The sequence below is a fragment of the Vombatus ursinus genome, unplaced genomic scaffold (assembly GCF_900497805.2).
Source record: "Vombatus ursinus unplaced genomic scaffold, bare-nosed wombat genome assembly UNPS02014959.1, whole genome shotgun sequence".
In the NCBI taxonomy this organism is placed as follows: domain Eukaryota; kingdom Metazoa; phylum Chordata; class Mammalia; order Diprotodontia; family Vombatidae; genus Vombatus; species Vombatus ursinus.
Window position 1 is genome coordinate 9,305,220 of NW_020954737.1, and position 24,038 is coordinate 9,329,257.

Genomic DNA, 24,038 nt, shown 5'->3' on the forward strand with positions numbered 1-24,038 from the left:
TTCATTTCTCCTTGGCCTTGGCTTCATGGGCCCATCCATATTCATTAGCATGGCTGGCCCATGGGGAAATGCTACTTAGCTTATAAAAGACATTTCCAAAGGTGTTAAAATGGTCTTGGGGACTGAGCCTTTCTCAGGAGTGAATCAAAAATGGCAAGCACAGCTCTCCTTGAAAGGTGTGGATGTCACCAGCACCACTCCCCTACGCAGGCCATCCAAGGTCCCTGCAGCTCAACCATGCCATAAAGTGACAACAGTGTAACCTTGATATTCATGACAGTGTGTGCGTATAGATCATGTTTATACTACACAAGTGGAATGAAAAAACATCAAGAAATAATGTTTTTGTAGAACCGTACCCAACAATATTAGCAACTAAAGGTCTAAAAACATTTATTCCTATAGTAGTTCTGCAGATACCATGCCCTCCCCACCCCCCACCCCAAAATCATGTATGGAATAATACTGTATGATACACAATAGTGAGCTTGGGACACACTTCATCCCACTGATCTTGAGTTCACCAATCATCCAGAACTCATGGAGAAAGCAAGTGTCGTACACTGCTCAACATCAAACATTTTCTTTTCTTTCTGCACATCCCTTATAATGGATCCAAATATACATGTATATCAGTTTGGCAGCTAGGTCAGGAAAATGTTCAGGCCTGTGGATATTTTCACCAGCCTGTAAAATTTACATTGGTCCCACCCACATTTGCCAAGATAACTGCTTCCTCCTGCTGTCCGCTTACTCCTCAAATCCAACCATGTCCCATTTAGCAAAATATACTCCAGACTCCCCTAGCAGGTTTTCAGGGGGATGCAATAGAGAGGCAAGAGAAAGTTGATTCTGATCCCTTTAGGCCTGCTGCCAGATTTCCCATGGACCATCAAAGCAGCTTTTCTCTGAGGCTCAGGGCTTACAGCCCAGGCCTGTTTCAATAGCTGATATACATGTATATAAATATATATGGCCACAGAAGAGGAGTAAAGACATAATTACAGCTGTACTTGGCCGCATGCTTTTTTAGAGTCAGTGTTTGGTTTTAACCACTTGGAGTCTGTACTAGGGGGACATGTTCTGGGTCAGATTGCCCGGGGTCAGAGCTTAATCAAGTTGCCTGGTTTTATTTATTTATAATGGACAGGAGGGGGGGGGGGGGGGGGGGAGTGAGAGGTTAAGGAGTATGGGAAGGAGGAGTTGTTGGGGGCAGGGAGAGGAAGGTCAAATGATGTAGGAAGGACAGAATGTAGAAGGGGGGTGATCTTCTCTATAAGTTTACAAATATACAAAAACAAAAGGCCCAACCTCTTTCAAATAAAAATGACTACATTTTCATCTGGCAAAAAGTTGTATACACATGATTTAAATTTTTTTAATTTTAACAGTTTTTGGCAATCTTAATAAAGTACAATATATTACAACCAAACCAAAAAATAGTTGTTTAAGTAACAGCTGTTAAGAGTGACATGAGTCCCAACACCCACCCTCCCTTACCCATCCCATCCCACCCACAAGAGACAGAGAGAAAAAAAAAATCCTCCCATCTTGATAAACTTTTTTTTTCTTTTAGGAAGCTAACCAATAGGAAGCAACAGAAGAAGCGGGTAGTGTCAAATGAAGCTGACCAATCCAGGGCTCTGTATTAGCAGGAGCATCCACCTTCGCTAGCTGGGGGTTCTTGTGGTTTGTCCAACTTGATGTCAATCACTGTGGGTGATTCCATGCTAAGGAAGAATGTGTCTCAACAAGAAGAAACCAAGTTAATTAACTGAGCATCTTGAGAATAATGGTCCATTCCCATGTTTCCCCAGAGGCTGTTTCTAATCATTCATTGCTTTGCAAATATTTTTCTTCAGAAATATACTTACCTTCTCTGCAATTAATGGGCTAGCAGACAATTAAACAAATTATAGTTTATACATGAAAGAAGGGTCATATCACATAAGTAAAGAATTTAAGGGCTAGAAGGCACCTTAGCACTCACCTAACCCAATCTGAGCAAGAAAAGAGTCCTCACTATAACGTAACTGACAGACAAGTCTTCTTTCTAAGGAAACCCAACTACACTGAAACGAATAGGTAACTACAAGCGTGTGGAGAGGTCATGGCCACGAGTCTATACTGAGCATACCATTTCTACCAAAGTTTTATTCACCCTCTCCTCTGACAGTTTTTATCCTTGATTTCAGGAATTCTGCACTTTTCTGTTTTTCCTCAGACTTTTCTGACTGCTCTTTTCTGTCTGGATCATTATCTATTTCTCATCCCTAAAAGAGCATATTGCCTCAAGGCTCTTCCATGGGCCTGGATGCTTCTCACTCTGAGGTCTTTCCCTGGGTGATCTAATCTGATTTTTGGTGGTGGTGGTGGTGAGTTTCAGTAATCCTTCCTATGCAGATAACACCCAAATCTATATGCCCAGTGTTGTGGAATCTCACTTCCACATAGCCAACTGCTTGGTGGACATCTCTACCCAGATGTCTTTTGGCATCTCAAACCCAACAAATTGGAAAAGAAGTGATTCTTTTTGCTCTCTGGAGTGCTCTAAATTGGAACTGGAGTGCTTTAAATTATAAAATTGACTTCAGGTTGTACTTCAGACTTGAGGACTTCAATGTAAATACTGAACCACTTAACTCCTTAACCACTCTAGTCTATTATTTAAACAGCCTTCTCAGCTCCTAAGACCTTCAAGTTCACTCAACCTCAGCCACACACAGGGATGGCTATACTTAGATATGTCTGCCATTCATAATTGTGCTACGTCTGACATCTTGAATTCTGAAATTCCTCATTGTGATCATAATTTCCTATCTTTTCTTTTCTCCCTCAGCTTTACACCTCCTAAACTCATCTTTTGCTTCTGCTCCCTCTATCCCTATGCACCACACACATCCTGACCTTGCTTTCCTAGAGTGGATCAGTTCAACTCTACACTTGAATCCCTTCTCCTCCTGTTTTTACCGCTACTGATATTTTACCTTCCTGGCCAATCAGGAGTATCAACAATGCAATTAGCAATTAGTAATGTTGTTTAACAAAAAAGAAAAATGTGCTGAAGACATATTTTTAAATTTAATCTGTTTTATTAACATTGTCTTTATCATTTTAAGTTCAGACAATCCACAAAACAATAAATTAAGCCCTAATCTGTGGCATTTCTGAGGTATGAATGCTCATGCTAAAAATTTAACAATTGGCTTTAAAGACCTAGTCTAAACTGGCTCAGATCAATCTTCAACCTTGGTTCATTGTCACCATCTGCTTTCTCCACTCCTACTCCCATATTACTATACAACACTAGAGGAAGTCGTGTAACTGAGCCAAGAGCATCCATTACAAATTCATTTTATTCTCATCTCAATGGACCTTCACTGTCATGGAGCAATCCTTTTACTCTGCTCTGATTATATATTTCTATCACACGCCCCAAAATGGGTGTTTCAAACCCTCTCTCTCCTCACGTCTCCTATATCTTTTTCATCTCCCTGTCTCAACAGATGGCTTCACTTTTCTCTTTACTTAAAAAATTGAGGTCATTTATCTTGAGTTTGCTCATTTCAAATATTCCACACCTCCAAATCCCCTATACATCGTCAGTTATTCTTAACTTCTTTTTCCAGTTTCTGAGGAAGAGATGGGCTCTTTCACCTGCCTTTTTTCCTTTCTCTAACCTTTCTACTTATGTCCTTGATCCCAACCCTATCCCATATTCTCTGAGAGTTTGCCCAAATGACCTTTCCTTCCTTTTCATTCTCTCCTTTCCCATTGGTTGTGGATAAACTAGCTCTCATCACCCCATCCTAAAAAACCTTTACTTGACCCTATCATTCCCTCTAATCAGTATTCTCTATCTTTTTTCCATTTTATTTCCAAGCTCACAGAAAGACATGTCTGCCCTTGTTGCCTTCACTTCCACACCATCCACTCATTTCTTAGCTATTTGTAAACAAGCTTCTGATCTCACTTTTTGACTGAAACTGCTTTATCCAAGGCTACCAAGGTTAAATGCCAAATCCATTAGTCTTTCCTAAGGCCTCAATCCTCCCTCACATCTCTTTAGCTTTTAAAATTTTTTTTAGGCAATCAGGGTTAAGTGATTTGCCCAGGGTCACACAGCTAGTAAGTGTCTGAGGACGGATTTGAACACAGATCTTCATGACTGCAGACCTGGTGCTCTGTTCACTGTGTCACCTAGCTACCCCTCTTTAGCTTTTAACAATGCTTGTTATCCCTTTTCCCCTCATATTTCCCCTTCCCTTGACTTCCAAGACTCTGCTCTCTCTTTTCTTTCTCCTTCTGCTTATCTGACTTATCGTTTTCAGTATCCCAGATCATCACCTATCTTCCACTCACTAAGCCTGGCTGTCCTTCAGGGTTCTTTTCTTGGTTCTTTTTATGTCTCACTCTATGTTCTCTCTCTTGGTGACCTCATTAGTTCCCATGGGTTCAAAGACCATTTCAGTTCAGATGACTTTCAAATATGTATACTTGGCCAATAATCTCTTTCATAACTGAAGTCCTCTATCACCAGCTTCCTGCTGGACATCTCCACCTGAAGTTCAAGATGGCATCTCAAACTCAATATATCTAAAATGAGCCTCATTGTCTTTTCCCCTAAGCCCTCCTCTCCTCCAAAGCTTCCTATTTCTGCCAAAGGCACTGCCATTGTCTTAGTCTCCCAAGTTCACTTCATTACTCATCCTTGACTCATCTTCCTCATCCTTCCATATTTAATCATGTTGCCAACTCTTGTTGATTTTTACCTCCATGATAGATCTTCCCTTCTCTCCAGTAACAGGCCAAACTGACCAGTACTAGCCACACTCTGAACTTGGTATCTCACGCCATCCTAATTCAGGCCCTGGTCATAATAGCTAGCAATCATGTGGGGCTTTAAGGTTAGAAAGCATTTTACAAATAATATCTTATTTGATTTTCACAAAGACCCTAGAAGGTAGGCGCTATTATTACTCCCATTTTATAGATAAGTAAACTGAGGCAGATAACAGTTAAATGACTTGCATAGGGTCACACAGCTAATAAGTATCTGAGGCCAGTTTTGAACTCAGATCCTCCTGACTCCGGTCCAGCTCTCTGGACTATGATGCCACCTAACTGACCATCACCAGAGCCACTGTAATATAGTCTTATAATTCTTCCCTTTGTTTGCCCCCAGCTTCTCCCTTCTCCAGCTCCTCCTTCACATGGATGTCAAAATAGTCATCCCAAAGCACAAGTGCAGTCCAGTAGAAAGAGCTCTAGATGTGGGGTTTCTCTGCTACTTACTTCTTGCATGATATTGGGCAACATTTCACCTCTCTGGGTCTCAGATCTTCATCTGTCCCGTGAGGGGGTTGGACTCAGTGGTTCCCTGAGGTCCCTTCTAGCTCTAAATCTATGATTCTACATATATCTGACTATTACTTTTGCTCAAAAGACTCCAGTTCTACCCTTCTATTGCCTTAGAGGGGCAGAATATCCTCAATTCTTTAGCCTGTCCTTCCTTTTATAATCTGATTCAACATTGCAGACAAACTGACCAGTACTAGCTGTAACCTGAACTTGACGCTTCAAAGTTGAGAAGCATTTGCACCAAACCTCCTAGCCTGGCACACACTTCCTCCTCAACTCTACCACTCATGATTCTTATCTTCCTTCAAAGCTCACCTCCTCTGTGAAGCCTTCTCTTTCCCTCCCCTCCCTCAGTTGTTGTGCCCTCTCTCTCACCGGTTTATCTTGTTTTTGTTTATTCCTTTATTCTTCTATCTATCCATCTACCTATCTATATCTCTATCTATCTAAGTATTTTATCCCTGCAGCAGGGATAAAATCTATCTATTCTATGTATCTATCACTTCTTTCATATCTATATGTCTATCACCACCATCTATCTTCTTCTTCATTATCCCATCTATATATGTCTTTCTGTATCATCATGATCCCTATTATCTCTATTTGTCATCATCACATTTTTCTATCTATTATTTCTACCACATCTATATATCACCACCATTTCTATCTTCTCTGTCATCACCTCTATCTAAATATGTCTTTATATCTAATATCATGATCTCTATCATTTCTATTTATCATCACATCTATCTGTCTTTCTACCTATATCTATTTCTATCTACCTCTATCTCTATCTACCTCTATATCTATCTATCTGTCTATCTGTCTACCTATCTATCATCTGTCTATCTATCTACCTATATCTATCTATCTATCTATCTATCTATCTATCTATCTATCTATCTATCTATCTATCTATCTATCTATCTATCTATTTTATCCCTCCAAGCATGGATAAAATCTATCTATTCTATCTATCATTTCTTTCATATCTGTATATCTATCACCACCATCTATCTTTTTCTTCATTATCCTATCTATATATGTCTTTTTATATTATCATGATCCCTATTATCTGTTTGTCATCATCACCTTTTTCTGTCTGTTTCTCTATTATTTCTACCATATCTATATATCACCACCATTTCTATCTTTTCCTTCATCATCATCTCTATCTAAATATGTCTGTCTATAGCTAATATCATGATCTTTATCATTTCTACTTATCATCACATCTATCTGTCTTTCTACCTATATGTATGTATGTATGTATCTATCTATCTACCTACCTCTATCTCTATCTACTTCCATATCTATCTGTTTGTCTACCTGTCTCTATCTATCTACCTATCTCTATCTATCTATCTAATCCCTCCAGCAGAATGTAATCTCCTTGAGGGCAGGAACTATTCTGTTCTTTTTGGTCTTCACATCCCTAGCACACTATAGACTCAATGAATATTTGTTGCATTGAACTAAATATTAAGCCTGGTTGCCCAGCCATGGGATCATGCTTGGAAAATGCCTGTTTATTTTGTTGGCCAGAGAAGTGAAAGATGAGCACAAGACTCTGAAAAAGCCTCCCCCAATTCAATGCCTCTAATCCAGTATTTCTCGCAATGGTCCACCATAGCTCTCAATATATAATAATAATGATGGCATTTATATAGTGCTTTAAGGTTTGCAAAGCTCCCCAATATACCTTCCGTAACTGTATTCTGTGAAAAAGTTCAATCCTGACAATCTTGCCTGGTTTCTGAAAATATCCCACAGCCCGAAAGAAAAAGCTCATTATGTAGGGAGCAGTGGGTGATCAAGGGGGTGGCAGAGGTAGTTTGCCAGATTCTGTGGTGGGCATTCAGAGTTAGCCCAAGGTCCAGTGTACCTTTGGCATCTCTCAAGCTTCTTTGTATTCTTGCCCAACTTGGAGAGCTCTAGGGGTAGAAAGGGCTAGGGGCTGTTTGGGTGAATGGGTTGATCTGGGGAGGACACCTGATTTCTTTTCTTGGTAGGAGTGGAGATGGACTGGCAAGTGCTTTTCTATTAACCAGGAATTGAATCAAATTGAATCATTAACCTTACTAATTTGCTGAACTCTGAACTCAAGGAATATTCGTTTTTCTTTTACTTTATTATGAGCAGAATCAAAGACTTAAAAAAAATCACTGGTTGGAATCATTTGAACTTGAACTAAGCTAATATATTTTCAGATACTTCTGTATTGAATCATTACAAAATTGGAACAAAGTAGTCTGCAAACTGAACCCAAACTGAAATGATATTGATTTGATTTGAGTCTCTGCTATTAATTCCAAGAGCCTGGAGGCTGTCATAGTACATAGGTGGCAGAATGTCTTGCCTTCTTTACTTTCCTCTTTCTGCCTCCCCCCCTATTTTCTACTGGATAATGAAGGGGGCTTCTGATGGGAGCAAGAAATCAGGACTTCATTTGGAAAGCTTCCCCCCTACACCCCCACTCCACCCATCTGCACTAGCCATCTAGGTTAGGCACTCAATACAATGGAATGAATAATTCAAGGACTTTTTTTTAAATATCTCAGGAATTGAGCTGAATGATATGGCCAACACACAGAGAAGTCTGAAGTTGGTCATGGGAAATATGTGCAAATAGCCACACTAAATAATAATGATTTTAACTAAAAGAGGTGTTTCTGTTCTTTCCCAGCCCTCTGTGGTTTTTTTGTTGTGTCCAACACTTCATGACCCATTTAGGGTTTTCTTGGCAAAGATACTAGAGTGCTTTGCCATTTCCTTCTCCAGCTCATTTTACAGATGAGGAAACTGAGGCAAACAGGGTGAAGTGATTTGCCTAGGGTCACATAGTTAGTAGGTATCTGAGGCCAGATTTGAACTTTGGAAGATGAGTTTTCCTGACTCTAGGCCCCACACTCCATCCACTGTGCCTCTTAGCTGCCCTACCCTCTTTGCTTTAGGGTACTGTGAAAAGAGCATTGGGGTCAAATGATCTATATTCAAAACCTTCCTCCGTCACTTCCTATTTGTGTGACCTTGGGCAAGTAATTTCACACGTCTGGGCTTTACTTTTCTCACATTTAAAATGATGGGGTTGGTTCTTTAAGGAAACTCACAGTTTTAAATTATGATTCTATGATCCTTCTACCATCCTCGTCATCTAGCAGTACTTACAGAAGCAAGGGGTGTTATTAGTTTACAAATTTGTTAGGGGAACAAAATCTCTGACCTAGAGGCAGTACAGTTAGGGCAGTGGCATCAAACTCAAACAGAAATGAGGGACTTAGGAAACCACATACTGACGTCTGTGCGCTATTATATTTTTATTTATTTTGTTAAATATTCCCCAATTACATTTTCATCTGCTTCTGGGCATACTTGGGAGTGTTGCAGGACTTATTTTGCCCATGGGGTGTTTGATAACTCTGGTGTAGTGGGTGGGGTCCTGGCTCTAGAGGCAGGAAGACCTCAGTTCAAAACTAGCCTCAGGTTTTGTATTGCATAATACCTGTGGGACCCTAGGTAACTCACTAAACTTCCCTAAGCCTTAGTTTACCCCTCTGTAAAATAAGGAGGTTGTATTCACAGTGGTGTTAACATTCCTTTCAGCCCCCGTCATGTCTGGCCCTGAATGCTGAGCTCAGACTCTGTTAAATACTGCCTGTCATTTTTCTTATCTGGTCTTCATTTCTGGCACCCAAAAGGAACCTCCCAATCCTTTCTCATTTTGGTAACATAGCCTTCATCTCACCTGGCTTTCTGTGCCTTTTATTTTTATATTATCTTGTAAATTTTAAACAGCTGTTCACTATCCTACCCTCCAATTATACTTCTTTCCCCTCATTATTCTCTCTTCTGTGTCCATTTAACTATTGGAGAATCTGAGAATCCCTATATCAGAAGGGATCACCTGAGGGTCATTTAGTCTGGTGATTCTGCCTTCACACAGATTTATTATCAAATCTAGCCTGTGCCTAATCTGCTATGAAGCAGATGTTACCTCTTTCCTTCATATCCCAAAGGGAGGGAGGCTGTGAAACTCAGTGGATAGTGTTGAAGTTGGAGTGAATAACTGAGTTCACGTTTTGCCTCAGAAACTCACTAGCTGGGTGACCCAGTCAAGTCTTTTACCCTCCCCAATCTGCCTCAGTTTCCCTATTTATAAAATAAGGGAAATACCATCACCTATTTCACTGGGTTATGGTGAGGGTGGAATAAGATACCATATGTAAAGGGTTTTGAAAACCTTAGAGTGCTATAGAAATGTTAGTTATTATTATTATCACTACTATCACTGACACTACTACCACTACCACCACTGCCACCAGTACCACTACCACAACTACTACTACTACTACTACTACTACTACTACTACTACTACTACTACCACCACCACTACTACTATTACTACTACTACACCACTGGTCTAGGGTCTCAAAGTTCTCAACATCTAGAAGTTCTGTATTATAGAATCAAAGACTTTTAGGATTGGAAGGGACTCGGGGCTATCTATTTGTACCCATATTCTAAAAGAACCCCTGTTCCCATTATTACATATCTGAGAAGTGGTCATCCACCTTCTGTTTGAAGCCCTCCAGTGGTGCGAGGCCCACTACCTCTAGAGGCAGCCCATTAGATTTTTGGACAACTGGGTTCAGAAGATTCTTTCCCTGACATCAAGCCTAAATTGATCTCTTGGAAATTACCATTCCTTGCTCCTGGTTCTCTTCTCTCTGGAGCCAAGGAGAACAAGCCTAATTCTTGTTTTTAAGACACTTGAAGAGAGTGGGGGAGGAAAGTCATAGAAAGCTTTCTAATCAACACATTCCCAGTTCCTTCAACTAATCCTTACATGACATGGTCTCAAGGCCCTTCATAGTCCTCCAGCTGATATTGAACCCAAATTCCTCCTGTCACCATTTTAAGCTTCTCCCATTTCTGCCTAATGGATGGTCTTTCTCTCCTTACTCATGGCTGACATGTATTGTACTTTATATACACAATCTAACTGTACCCTAGTAACAACCCTGTTAGGCAGGTAGGTACTGTTATGCCCATTTTACAGATGAGGAAAACTGAAGTTCAGAGAGATTGCTTAAGGTCATACAGCTACAAACTGTCCAAGATAGGATTCAAACTTGGGTTTTTCTGACTTCAGGTCCTGCACTTTATATACTATCGTTGTTTAGTCATGTCTTACTCTTCATGACCCCATTTGGAGTTTTCTTGGCAAAGATACTGGAGTGGTTTGCCATTTCCTTCTCCAGCTCATTTTACAGATGATGAAATTGAGGCAAATGGGATGAAGTGACTTGCCCAGGGTCATGAGGCTAGTATCAGGCATGGTACTATCTACTATACCACTCAGCTGCTCCACATCCAAATTTCAATAACAACCCTTCCCTCATTTTTCAGCCCTCTTTCATGTTGTCTTCCTCCATTAGAATATAAGCTCCCTGCGGGCAGGGGCTGGCTTTATACTTGTCTCTTTGTATTCCTAGAACTCAGTACAGTGCCGGGTTGTTATTGAAATTTGGATGTGGTCTTCCTTTAGGGTCTAGCTCAAGAACAGCCTTCTCCCTCAAGCCTTCCCCATTCTCCCCAGCTAGAGATCATTCCTCCCTTCTTTGAATCCCTCCTCCTCTAGGTTACTCCCTCTGATCTGCTCAATCATTTTCTTATGTTATATTTAGGTTTGGGACTCACTTATAGAATAGAAAACTTTTGAGGCTTATGGGATTGTCTTATTTCATTTTTATATCCCTAGTACCTAACATAATACTTTGCATATACTAGGCACTCAGCAAATATTCTTTAATTGAATCTCATTTCTCCATATTTTCCCCCCAAAGAATGAATGAATGTTCACTCCTCCTTTCCAGGCAACATTCTGCCTGAAAATAGTGATACTATCTCCCCTTATCCTTTCCTCTCTAAATTAAAGAATCTCAGTTTATGTCCACAGTTTGACTGGAACCTAATAACAACCCTGTTAGGCAGGTAGGTATTATTATGCCCATTTTACAGATGAGGACAACTGAAGCTCAGAGAGATTGCGACCAATGAGGGCTGTGTCCTGGAAGCAGTTAGGATTGGTGGGCCTGCTTCTGGAAACATGTGATGACAAGGAACACAGGGGCTTGGTTGGGGGCGGTGGGGGGAGGGGGGAAGAGACCACCCCCTCCCCCTCCAGAACTCAGAGAGGTGTTTTGAGAACTCATGGGCAGCAGGAAGGAAAAAAGAAGCTTCTCCTCCACTTGGACCTTCTGTGTGTATTCTCAGTTCTTGTTCTGCAGCCTACCAAAGGGCCTTATCTTTTTTTTGTTTTTGTTTTTGACTAGGCAATGGGATCAAGTGACTTGCCCAGTGTCACACAGCTAGTAAGTGTTATGTGTCTGAGGCTGAATTTGAACTCAAGTCTTCCTGACACTAGGCCTGGCACTCTATCCACAGCATCACCTAGCTGCCCATATTTATAAGTATGGTACAGTGAAAAGAATACTGAACTATCAGCCAGGAGGCCCGGGTTCTAATCCCAGTTCTCTTACTAACCAGCTGTGTAACATTGGTCAAATTACTTTCCCTTCCTCTGGGTCTCAGTTTCCTCACCTATAAAATGAGGGGAGGAGATTAGATGATCTCTAAAGTCTCTTTGCAGTCTAAAAATCTATGATTTTAAACAACTTCTTTTATTTAAAAAGATTTTTTTAAAGATCACTTATTTTCTATGACTTTCATCTTTGTTGCTTTTTTCTGAGTTTTCCCCTAGGTCTTTATGGCCCTAGAGCCATAGATGAAGGACTCAACAGTATCAAAGATAATGGGAAGATTTTCTTTTGTGGATAACTACGGAACTATAAAATGCGATGGACATGTGAAATAATGTGAACGTAAAATCCCCACATGCTACTAGCTTTGAAAATATATTGCACGTAACTGGAGGGCATGGGTAACAGATGAAGAGAAAAGGGTTTTGTCCATTTGATTACATGTGATGTCTCTGAGGGAGAGAACAGCCTGCAAACTAAGGCAGCTAGGTAGCAATACGGAGAGAGCGCTGGACCTGGAAGACCTGAGTTCAAATCCAGCCTATGCTACTTACTAGCCATGGGACCACTGGCAATTCATTTAACCTTAGTTTCCTTCACCATGAAATGATAAGTTAATAATAGCACTAGCTCCTGGGGTTGTTGTGTTGTGAGATAATATTTGTAAAGCACTTTGCTCGTTCTGCTTCCCTACAGTGGGCTGGCAATATCTTTGAACTACTTAGGAAAATGAAAGTGGCGTGTGTCCTGAGATTCTATCTTCCCTACCCTGTGTTTTAAAAATATATGCCCTATAGGATACTGCCCCAAAGGGCCCTTTAGCTTTCATTGCAACACATGTAACTTAGAATCAAAAACTGTTAAAACTGGAAGGAACCTTGGAGATCATCTATTCTAATCTCCTTATTTTATAGATATGAAAACTGAAATTCAGCAATTAAGTGATTTACCACTATGTACCATGGAAAGGAGGATTTTTTTCTTGGCATTTAAACTGATGCATTTATTTATTGTAATAGATAGATTTATTTTCTATTTATTTTTGAAGACTTTGTTTCTATCTCACCCAGGCTGAAAGGGCACTCACTGAGCTCATAGGTTCCGTCCCATTAAGCAGCATGGGAAGCTCTGACCTGTTTCATTCCCCATCTAGGTAAGTTTGTCCTTACTTAGGCAATCTGGCGGCCCCTTCACCCCCATTCCTCAGAGTTTACCGTGTTAATGCCAAACAATGCAGACATCAGATATGCACAGCTAACCCTAGCTCAGAACTCCTGAGCTCAAGAAAACCACCAGCCTAAGACTTCCCAGTAGCTGGGATTATAGACCTGTGTCAGCATCCTTAGCAGGATTGTAGATCTAGAGTGGAAGGGACCTTCATCTAATTCCAATCTCCTCATTTTATTGATAATGAACAAAGGCCCAAAGGGACCGCTAGTAAATGGATTTTAATTGGACTGGAAATCTGGGTTTGAACCCAGATCTTGTTGGCTCTGAATCCAGCACTCTATCCATTTTCCTATGACGCTGTCTAAACTTTCTCTCTTCTCCAGTGTTTGGCAGACTATTCTGGATGCAATAGGCCCTTAATAAGTATTATCTGAATTGAACTAAAAGGCGTATGAAAAAGGCTCCTTCCACTCAATACCTCCCGCATGACCGAACTGCCTGCACAGCTGCCTTTCTTGCCTCGCCCTCATTGTGGCTCTAGGAGTGTGATGATGTGGGCATCATTATTTATAAATGCAGTCCCATCTATGACTGTTGGTCTATTGAATTCTTCTGTCTAGAAAGACTAGGCCTTCACTCGTGGAGAGCAAGCATTTGACAAAGTGCTCTCTCTCCCATTTCTGGCATCCCCCCACCCCTCCCAATCCCCTTCTACCTGCATGAAGAGCACTCTCGATTCCAGCTCACTTAAGGAATTGCTGGAAGCGCTTGGCATTCTCAAGCCCAATGAGAGCCATGATGGTTGGGTTCAATTAAAAAGACAGTGGCTCCTTTTCAAGAAATCTATTTTAATTAGAAGGGAACCATTAGCTGGCTTTGGGGAAAAATGCCATATCAGCATTTACATTTTTTCTCTCTATTCCTTAACGGTTGGCAGAGTCATAAGTTGAACTGATTCAATGCCCTGAGGCTCTTAAGAGATTGCAACCCAAAGAAGGGATACTAGCGCTGTTATGTTAGAGACTCAGGAATGACTTTCTGGACTTCATGATTCTAAGGCAAACAGAAAAGGGACCCAGTTGCTTAATTGGATCACTCCAAAGGCCATTTTGTTCTGTTCTCTGGCAAGATTGCATGTAAGCCTTTCCAAAGAATTCTGCCCTAAAAAAAATACTTTTGGGGATAATTTTTGTCTTTTTCAATAGCACATGTTAAGATTTCCAATCTAAAGTCCATTTCTAGCTCAGCTATTTACTACCTATGCGTCCTTGGGCAATTTATAGGCAGCCTGGTTAGTGCATGGAGCACTGGACTTGGAGATGGGATGATCTGGGCTTGAATCCCCCCTCATATATTCACTGGCTGTGTGACCTTATGCAAGCAAATAACTATACCTCTCTGGGCCTCAGTTTCCTCATCTGTAAATGGGGTTACTAGTAGCACAAATTTCATAGGGGGGTTGGGAAGTTCCAATGATGCAATGCACATAGAACACTTTGCCAGCCTTGAAGGGATTTTCATGTCAGCTATGACTACCGAATTCTTCTAGCCTTACTGTTCTCACATGTCAAGATGAAGGGGTTGGATAAGATGGCCACTGAGATTCCTTCCAGATTTAAATCCTAGGATCCTTGGTGTGAGAGCTTCTTCCACAGGGGTAAATCATGACCCCTCCAGGCCTTGTAGTTTTATGAGCTACTAGGACAAAAAAAAATAATAATGCATCACCTCATGGCCAATACTCTGGTCTTTCCAAATTTAACTAGGTAGGTCCTAATATGACAGACACACAGTCCACTGATGAACCCAAACTTTTTAAAGCCTTTCCAGCTTGGGAATAACTTCTAGAGCCCCAGTGGCATAGTCTTCAAGACCCCAAGTGTCTTCAAGACCTAGGTTCAAATCTCACCTCATCCATTTACTAGCTATATGACTCTGAGCAAGTCAACCTCACTGGGCCTCAATTCTAAATCTATAAAAATGAGGGAGTTGGACTCAGTAGACTTTAAAATCCTTTCTGGCTCTAATTCTATGATTTTATGGTCCGTACTGCAATGAAGCAGATATTCAGCACCTCTGAAGATTATAACTAAAGAGAATCATCAATTTGCTTCCATGCTAGATCAGACTCCTTGGTAACCTTGAAAAAGAAAACTCCCAAGGGTCCAGTTGACTTTATTCTTGAATTTAGAATGAAGACTTTAGGACAGTTCAACCATGCCATACGTGTCATGTTCACGGCCTAGGAGAAGGAGGCAGAGGAAAGGAAGCCTTCTCTCTCCCTTCCCTAGGTTAACTAGGCCATTCTCTTTAAGGAAGGCCTCAGAAGCCAGTTAAAGCCAGCTAGGGGGCAGAGTGGATAGACCACTGGATTTGGAGTCAGGAAGAGTGAGTTCAAATCCTACTTCATACTCTTATTAGCTGTGTGACCCTGGGCAACTTAATCCCGGCATAATGGGTATAATAATAACACCTGCCTAAGGTAAGTTCATGAGGATAAAATGAGATAATATTTGTAAAGCAGCTTGCAAACCTTAAAGCACTACATGAATTCTATCATTGTTGTTACTACTATTCTCTTGTTGTAGTGCCTCACGGGCCAGATAATCAAGAATGTCTACTTGCAAACCTATATCCCTGTAGCTACATTGAAAGTTCATTCCCCCTTAACTCTGCCAGACAGATCTAGATTAGTTTCTGAGAGGCCTGGGTAGCAGTGCCAGCCGGTAAAGTAGTGAGTGAAGGCAGAGTACGTGGAATGAATATGTGGAATGATCCTACAGGGAGCAGAGAAACCAATGAAGGGGTCTTGGTTCTTTCAGGCCACAAGATTCCATTAGGAAAATTCCTTCTTAGAAGGCACTAGGTAGCATTTTTTTATGTCCAGCATTTAAGCACCTTTTATTTATGCATTAATGTATTCATTCAACCATCCAATGCGTAAGGTCCTATGACAGGCCTGAGGGAGATACAAAATTGAATAAGACCTGGCCCCAGCCTTAGGGAGTTTGAAATTATACTTTCAGAAATGTGTTGTTTATTCCCCTCTAACTGATGGGATCAGAGGACTTAGAATGGAAAAAGGTTCTAAATTTAGATGTTCTTCGGCCCACGCTTCTCATTTTACAAATAAGCACGGCCAGATCTAACCAGATTAAGGGATTTGTCCTAGGTCACACAGGTAGCCAGTTCCTAAGGTCATGAGATCATAGATCGAGTCAGAAGGAATCTTTCGGTCCATCCATGTTTTGGTCCCCTCCACATATTCTACCAGTCAGGGACACTGGCCTCCGTGCTGTTTTTCCCACGAGATGCTCCATCTCCAGACTCTGGACATTTTGTCTGGCCGTCCCTCATGCCTGGAGCTCTCTCCCTCCTCATCTCTGCCTCCTGGCTTCCCTGGCTTCCTTCAAGGCCCAGCGAAAATCCTACCTAACACAGGAAGCCTTTCCCAGATCTCCTTCATGCTAATGCATTTCCTTTGAGATTATTTCCAATTTATCCTTTTTATATCTTGTTTGTACCTAGTTGTCAGCATGTTGTTTTTCCCATTAGACGGTGAGCTCCTTGAGGAGGGCAGGGACTTTTTTTTTCTTTTTCTTTTATTTTATTTGCTTGTTTTTGTATCCCTAGTGCTTAGCGCAATGCCTAGCACACAGTAGGTGCTTCATAAATGCATCTTGACCTGACTAGTCCCATGCCCTCATTTTATGGATGAGGAGGCTGAGGCCCAGACTTGTTATTGTTGTTTGTCCTTCGTTCCCAAAGGTCATCCCAGACCAGTTAATTGATTTGTCCAAAGTCACACATGCAGTAAGGGGTAGAGCTGGGATTATGAGTTTGGGTCCCTGTGGCTCTAAGCTCTTTCCACTACAGCACACTCCTTTCTTTGTTTGTTTGTTTGTTTGTTGGTCAGTTTTGTTTTTTCAGGTGATGGGTACATTTAAAGGGCTTTCTAGGTATTATTAAGTAACCTCTTAGGGCTTAATTTAGAGTGGGTTTAAATAAAACTGGTTACTTTTAAGCGTATAGTGCAGTAGAAATAACAATGGCTCGGAAGTCCAAGAATAAAGTTTATTGTATGACTTTGGGCAAGTCACTTAAAATCCCTGGGTCTCAGTTACCTCATCTGTAAAATGTGGGGTGCTGAACTAGATGGCTTCTGAGGTCCCTTACAGCCTTGGAGTTATGACTCTATGAGGTCTATTATCTTTTACCTACATGAAGTGATGACATCTTTGATGAACTCCAATTTGTAAGTAAGATCAGTATTCTTTAAAGGGCACCTTTCACAATGCAGGTAGATCAGGTGCCCTATGAAACTCAGGGAACAATTTTCCTTTTTTGTGTCAAAACAGGGTTGGAAACTCCTAGTAGGGAAACTCTATCCACCAATGTGGATTGGCAATCATCTGTGACTTAGCAGTTTTAGAGTAATGTTAATGTCATTGGGTGATGGATAAACAAATTGTGGTACATGAATGTAATGGAATTATTAGTGTAATATAAGCAATGATGAAGTCATTTATTAAAATTTATTATAATTTATATCATAATTAATTTATTATAAGAAATGAAGAAGTCAGGGAAATCTGGGAAGACTTATATGAACTGATGCAGGATAAAGTAAATAGAACCATGAAAATAATACGCATAATAACTACAATAATATAAATAGAAACAACAACATTTCCACATCTCCCCTCTATCCCTTCTTTAATTTGTAGAGGTGGGGGACTATGGTAGTGGAATACTCTTTAGATCATCGAACTCTGAGGATTAGTTGCTTGGTTTTATAATACTTCTTATTTATCTTTCTTTGTTATAGAGGGTAGCTTGTCAGGAACAGACAGAGCAAAGAGTCAGAAATGAAGGTAATATAAAAACAAAAGATATTAATGCAATTTTACAAAATCTTTATAATCTTCTTTTTTTTCATGAGGCAATTGGGGTTAAGTGACTTGCCCAGGGTCACACGGCTAGTAAGTGTCAAGTGTCTGAGATCAGATTTGAACTCAGGTCCTCCTGACTCCAAGGCCAGAGCTCTACCCACTGCACCACCTAGCTGCCTCCAAAATCTTTATAATCTTAAAGAGTTGCCTAGGGCCAGGGATATGCTGGAGTCAGATTGGACTGGTTTGGAAGAGCCGATTGTTAAGTCTCAGTGTAAGCATTTATACCTCAGAAATTGGTAAAAAGCTACAATTCAGGGCTTGATCTACTGCTTGTTGATTTGCTTTGTTTCATAGACTTGAGGAAGTGATGGAGAAAATAATAAGAATGCAAGTTAAACTTAATATTTGTAGGCTTTTTTCCCATCCCTGCTGAAAACTTAAGCAACTTGCTCACGTTCACACAGCCTTATGTGTCAGGGATAGACTTGAACTCAGATCTTTCCTATTCCATAGCCAACCCTGTATCCGCTGCACCTTGCTACCTCTCAACAGTGAGCACTGCCTACTCCCTTTGCAGTGTTTTGGTTGATTACGCCTTGTGCTTCAGGCAGCTGTCGAGTGGAAATATTACTCCTCTTCTCAGGTATTATTTAAGTATCCCCTTCCTGATCTTTCTTAGCCATTGACTGTCTGTAAAATGGGTGGATTGTTCTGTGGGGGTGTCGGGGGATATCTGTATGCACTCCAAAGAATGGCTTCCATAGGCCAATACACCCATGCTATATGCCATTGACAGAGATCCCTCATACCAGAGTCCACAGAAGAAAGGAGACATCAGAAAATAAAATCAGAGGATTTAGAGGTAGAAGAGGCCATAAAAGTAATGAAGTCTTATTTCTTCATTTTATCATTTAGCCCAGATAAGTAAGGCAACTTGTCCAATGACATACAAGGAAGTAAGTGACAGGTCCATGAGTCAAGCTTATGTCTTATGATTCCCAATTGATTTTGATTGCACCCCAATAGAGCACAGTGGAGAGTCAGTAAGTAGGACCATGGAGAGTGCCCAGAGGCTGAGATGCCCATGCTCTATATGAAGCAGAGATTTGAGAACACCGGCATAGGAGCATTAGGTGACAAGCCATAGTCGGTAGGTGGTACAGTGGTTAAAATACTAGACTTGGAATCAGGAAGACGTCAGTTCAAAACTTGCCTCGGACACATTAGCAAGTGACCCTAGGCAAGGCATTTAATCTCCTTGGGCCTCAGTTTCTTAATATATAAAATGGAGATAATAATACCTACTCCTTAGATTTGTAGCAAGGATAAAAGGAGATAATATACCTCATTTGCAGACCTTGAAATGCTATGTAAATAATAACCATTATTATCACTCAGAGAATCAACTTCTGGATAGATTTAACTCTGGTTTTGTCTAGGGCAAGTTTTGGGGTGTAAAATACTTTGGGCCAGATGGGGTTGACCACAACATCACAGGATCATAGATTTAAGGCTGGAAGGGACTTCAGAGGCAAACTGGTCCAACTCCTTCATTTTACAGCTGAGGAAACTGAAGCTCAGAAAAGGTAAATGGTCTGTTCCAGATCTCAAAAGCAGGAAATATGAGTCACAAGATTCTTTTCTTGTTTCCTACTGGAGACTCCTCCCCTCCAGGAAAAATGCAGAATTCCTTTTTGTTCACTATCTACTCCTTGTCATCCTGATAAGATGGGACAGTTGCTGGCAGTTTTTCCCTAGAGGATCTCTTTCCCTGAAGCTCTTTTGCTCTACCATCAAATACAATGGCTTGGGTCTAGGCCAGAGATCAAAGAGCCTGTGCTAATGGTATTGATCATGTTGCTGAGCAGTCCACATATAAAACTCTTTGTCAGGAAAAGCTGAAGAAACTGTGATAATCTGCTACACCTTGTCTGAAACACAAATCCTCTAGCACAAGGTAAATGAGAGGGAGTGCCATAATAGAGGGTCAGTCTTAGTTGAGCTTCAGGGAAGACCTGAGTTCAAATTCTGACTCAGATATGCACCAACTGTGTGACCATTGCCAGATTGCTAAGCTTTTCTCAGCTTTAGTTCTACCACCTCCATCAGTCTCATTTGTCCCATCTATAAAACGGGGATGATAATAGTACTTACCTCAATAGGGTCATTGTGGGGATCAAAGGAATTATATAAAGCACTATAGAAAGGTTAGGAATTACTGTGTTCCACAGTGCTTCTGGTTAGGAATCCTCGTAAGACAGTATGACCTAGCAGAAAGGATTAGACTTGGAATCTAGTCTAATTTCTGCCCTGAATGAACTGTATCATCTTAGGTGAATCATTTGCCTTCTCTGTGCTTCAGCTTTCTCATCTACAAAATGTGGGGGCTAGTCTAGAATTCAGAATTCACCTTTTTTTTGTCCTTGACTCTTCTGATAGTCTGGTGAAGTCTATGGATCTTTTCTCAGAATAACATTTTTAAATGCATAAAATAACACATAGGCTTACAAAAGAAACCAGAGGTTAGTGAAAATAAAGATGCTGCTTTTTCCCAACCAAGTTCACAGACCATGTGAAATCTATCCATCCATGGACCCTGGGTTAAGAACCCTTAGTCTAATGGTCTTTAGGATCCTTTCCAGGCCCAATATTCTGATTTTTTTTTATTCCTTTAGGAATTCAACCACTTTTTCTCCCTATTCCTTCTTTCTCCAGTGTGTTCTCCTATGGAATCCTTGAATTTTGAGGCTGGAAGTATCTTCTATGGGCTAGCTAATCCATCCTCTAGACAGATTATAATTTTCAAAGCCCACCAGAGGAATAATTTCCATATCTCCTTAAAGAATCCACTCTAGTATTAAGAAACTCAGTTTGAATTCTGCCTCACACACTTACTGTCTGTGTGACATTGGGCAAGTCACTTAGCTTCACTTTGCTCCTCTGCAAAATGGGGATAATAGTAGCACTTAACTCACAAGGTTGTCACAAGGACCAAATGAAATAATGTCTATGAAGGGCTTTGTAAACTTAAAGTACTACGTAAATGTTAGCTATTAATTTTCATTATAATTACATGAGAGCCAATTTTCATTTTTACGTGTTAATAAAAGGAAAAAAGTCTCAGATAACATGTGCCTGCTTCTTTTCCCTCCTTCTGCTCATATAAGGACGACCTTGGAAATAGCTCTCTGCTGCTTGGCTGAGAAACAATTCATCCCAAGGAAGTAAGCACAAGAGAATGCTTGTTTCATTTATTTAACTAACCATGCATTTCCATGGAGTACTGTGGTTTGACAAAGGCCATCAAGAATTTGGTAAATGTTTTGTGATGTACTTAGTGACAAAGCTCTTTGCAGGGAATACCAAGAATGGATAAAAGGGTCTCAGTTTCTTTTCCTTGCAAAAAAGGTCCACGCTTTCTTCCTCTGCAGTCAGATGTATTCTAGAATCATATGGCTCACTCGGGAGCCTAGGCTCTGACTCATAGGTCACTGGCAGGAGGCTAAGATTACAAGAAGGCCAGTATCACGATTTGGGTATGATTCCTTCGGATATGATAAATGGGTACTACCAGCCATTATACTTTTAACATTTTTGTTCAGAGTTGTGATTTCTTTGGTGTCTAAGGCTCCCCATTAAAGAACCTTCTTCCACAAATAATGAACTAACCACAATTACTCTACCACTTAAGTCTTAAAACTTCTTGGGGTACTTTAGAAGGTTAAATGACTTGCCCAGCCTCACACAGACAGTATGGATTTGAGGGAAGACTTGAACCCAGATCATCCTGACTTTGCGTGCAATTCACTAGCTGCTATTCTACATTCCTCTGCATAGACTAATATGACCTGAAATTTCTAGGGTTATTTGATAGGCGGAAAGCCCATTAAAACAAACTCCAAATATATCTGGATTCTTTTGTTCTAAAGGGATTTTGCTTTATTGAATACAGTGCTAGAAATTCCATTCCCAGTCTATGAGAATTTGTGATAAGAGAGAGTCAATACTCTAGCTAATTAGCAAATGAAAAGAAGTTTAAATCTATTCTGAAAAAGAGAAATCAAGTTGTGGGACTGGATTAGACTGGATATACAAATCAGCCCCAACCAAGTCTTCCACATTTCTGGACATTTACATCTATCTGTATGCCACTATTTATTTTGGTGGGCACTTGGGATCCTAAGTGGACTTATATAATGAGGGTCACTGGGAGAGGAACAGGTAAGTTGATTTAAAGGATCAAGAGACAGTTTTCATATATTTGAACTGGAGGGGGTACCTTACTACCTTCTTGCTGATAAAGCAAATCATACACACTGTGGTCCCTTGGTCATTCAGAAAGACTATTACATAGACTGGGATTAGAGAATGAATTATTGTTCAGGATTACTCCCTGTACAGAATTTGTGGCACTCATGTCAGCAGGACACTTACCATGCTGAGATATGGGGCAGCAGATTGTATGGAGATCTCTGTCTGAATAAAATTTTACTAATGTATCCGGAATCTTGAATGTGTAGGACTCCAACCAGTCCCTAGCCCAGAAGGACAAAGATCTAGCAGTTCCACTCCAATGTATATGCTTTTTCACCTTTCCCTCCTCCCAATGCACCTAGCTTTCATTTCCCAAGCGGGCTGACTCACTGGTTCCAGGAAAAGGATACTCCCTTCTTTGCTTTTCTCCTGAACGTTCTCCATTCCAGGGAGAGCTGATGCCACACGCCGGAATAGCTGGGAATTGGGGGTAGGGGTGGAGGAAGAAACACAACATGAAAGGCATCAGAATGAGTGCTGTCTTTTCCTCCCTCCCTCCCTCCCCCTGCCTTCCTCATGGTGTTTTCCATCCACCTTCTGGGAGCTGTAGCCTTTCACAGCAATGTGGGAGATCGGTAGCCAAGGACAACGAAAGGCTCGTCATGGAAATGGGAAACTTGAGAATAAAGAGGGATGTGGTTGCTGAGGTCCATACAAGGGCTGACTCTGTAGTCAGGAAAAAGAATTTTGGCAAGGCACTATTAGACGGCCAGACTCCTTCTCAAGGAGACTGTAAGTCCCAGGAACAGGGAGCTGAGATTCTGTCTTATGCACTAAGGTACTAAATTTGAGCCAGATGCATTGTTATCACAAAGGCCCAGTGGTGTCTGGGAATATGCATAAACCATATTATCATGTAATCACGGCATGATAGTTGAGTGTGTGTGTTTGAGTGTGTGTGTGTGTGTGTGTGTGTGTGTGTGTGTACATGTGCAGGTGCGTGTGCTCATGTGTGTGCATACACATCCCTAGACCTCAATGCACTGTGAAATTGAATAATGAAATACAAGAATGAAATACAAGAAGTCTGTCAGGAAGGGCAGGCAGGAGTCCTAGTAGATACCAGAAATGTCTTTACTTACCTGATAATTTAAAACAATAATGACAACCAGGAGGTGTTGATACTCACACGATAATACAAAAGCTTCCTGGTTCTCTTTCTGGGACTTTGTGGACTGTAGGATTTTGAAAGGCTGTGTGGTACAGTGAATAGAGAGCTAGCCTTGGAGTCTGAAAGATTGCAGTCCAAATCCTGCCTGTGCCACATACTACCTGTGGGGCTGTGGCCAAATCACTGACCTTTTCAATGCCTCCAGCCAATTCTTCAAGGTCGGATTTATAGGTTAGTTGCTGATCTGCCCTGGTGAAGGAATTTTCCACCTTAGGAGTTCCTTACCCTGATGGAATCCTAGCTTTGGATTTTCCCCAAATCAAAGGATTTAGAGCTGGGAAGGAACCTGAAGCTGGTATTCATATCCAACTCCTCTGACTTCAGATTCAATCCTCATTAAAAAGAAAAGAAATACTAGGCTGTCTTGCTAGATTAGATCATGGGGTGTATGGGAATGAGCCCTGAGCTAGGAGCCAGAAGCCCTGTTTCTAGTACTGGCTTCAGTTCTTACCACCTACGTAACCTTCACTGGGTCACTAATACGTCTCAGAGCTTCGATGTCCTTGGCTGTCAAAAGGACATAGTAATACATTAACCTACCACACAGGGTATTTCTAAGTATCGGATGAGATCATAGGATCATA

At 40.9% G+C, this 24,038-nt stretch overlaps 1 protein-coding gene across 4 annotated transcripts in view; it reads right to left on the minus strand.

The window, feature by feature from the left end:
- Positions 1-1,549: 1,549 nt before the first annotated feature.
- Positions 1,550-24,038, minus strand: part of RAB6B (RAB6B, member RAS oncogene family) — a 173,632-nt gene continuing 151,143 nt past the window's right edge. For all 4 annotated transcript variants that reach the window (XM_027845266.1, XM_027845267.1, XM_027845268.1 and 1 more), the window contains 2 exons: positions 22,634-22,700; positions 1,550-1,713 (listed from right to left, as the gene is read on the minus strand). In XM_027845266.1, coding sequence (XP_027701067.1) covers positions 1,649-1,713; positions 22,634-22,700 — 132 coding nt within the window. In that variant the 3' untranslated portion in view covers positions 1,550-1,648. The remainder of the gene's footprint in view (positions 1,714-22,633; positions 22,701-24,038) is intronic.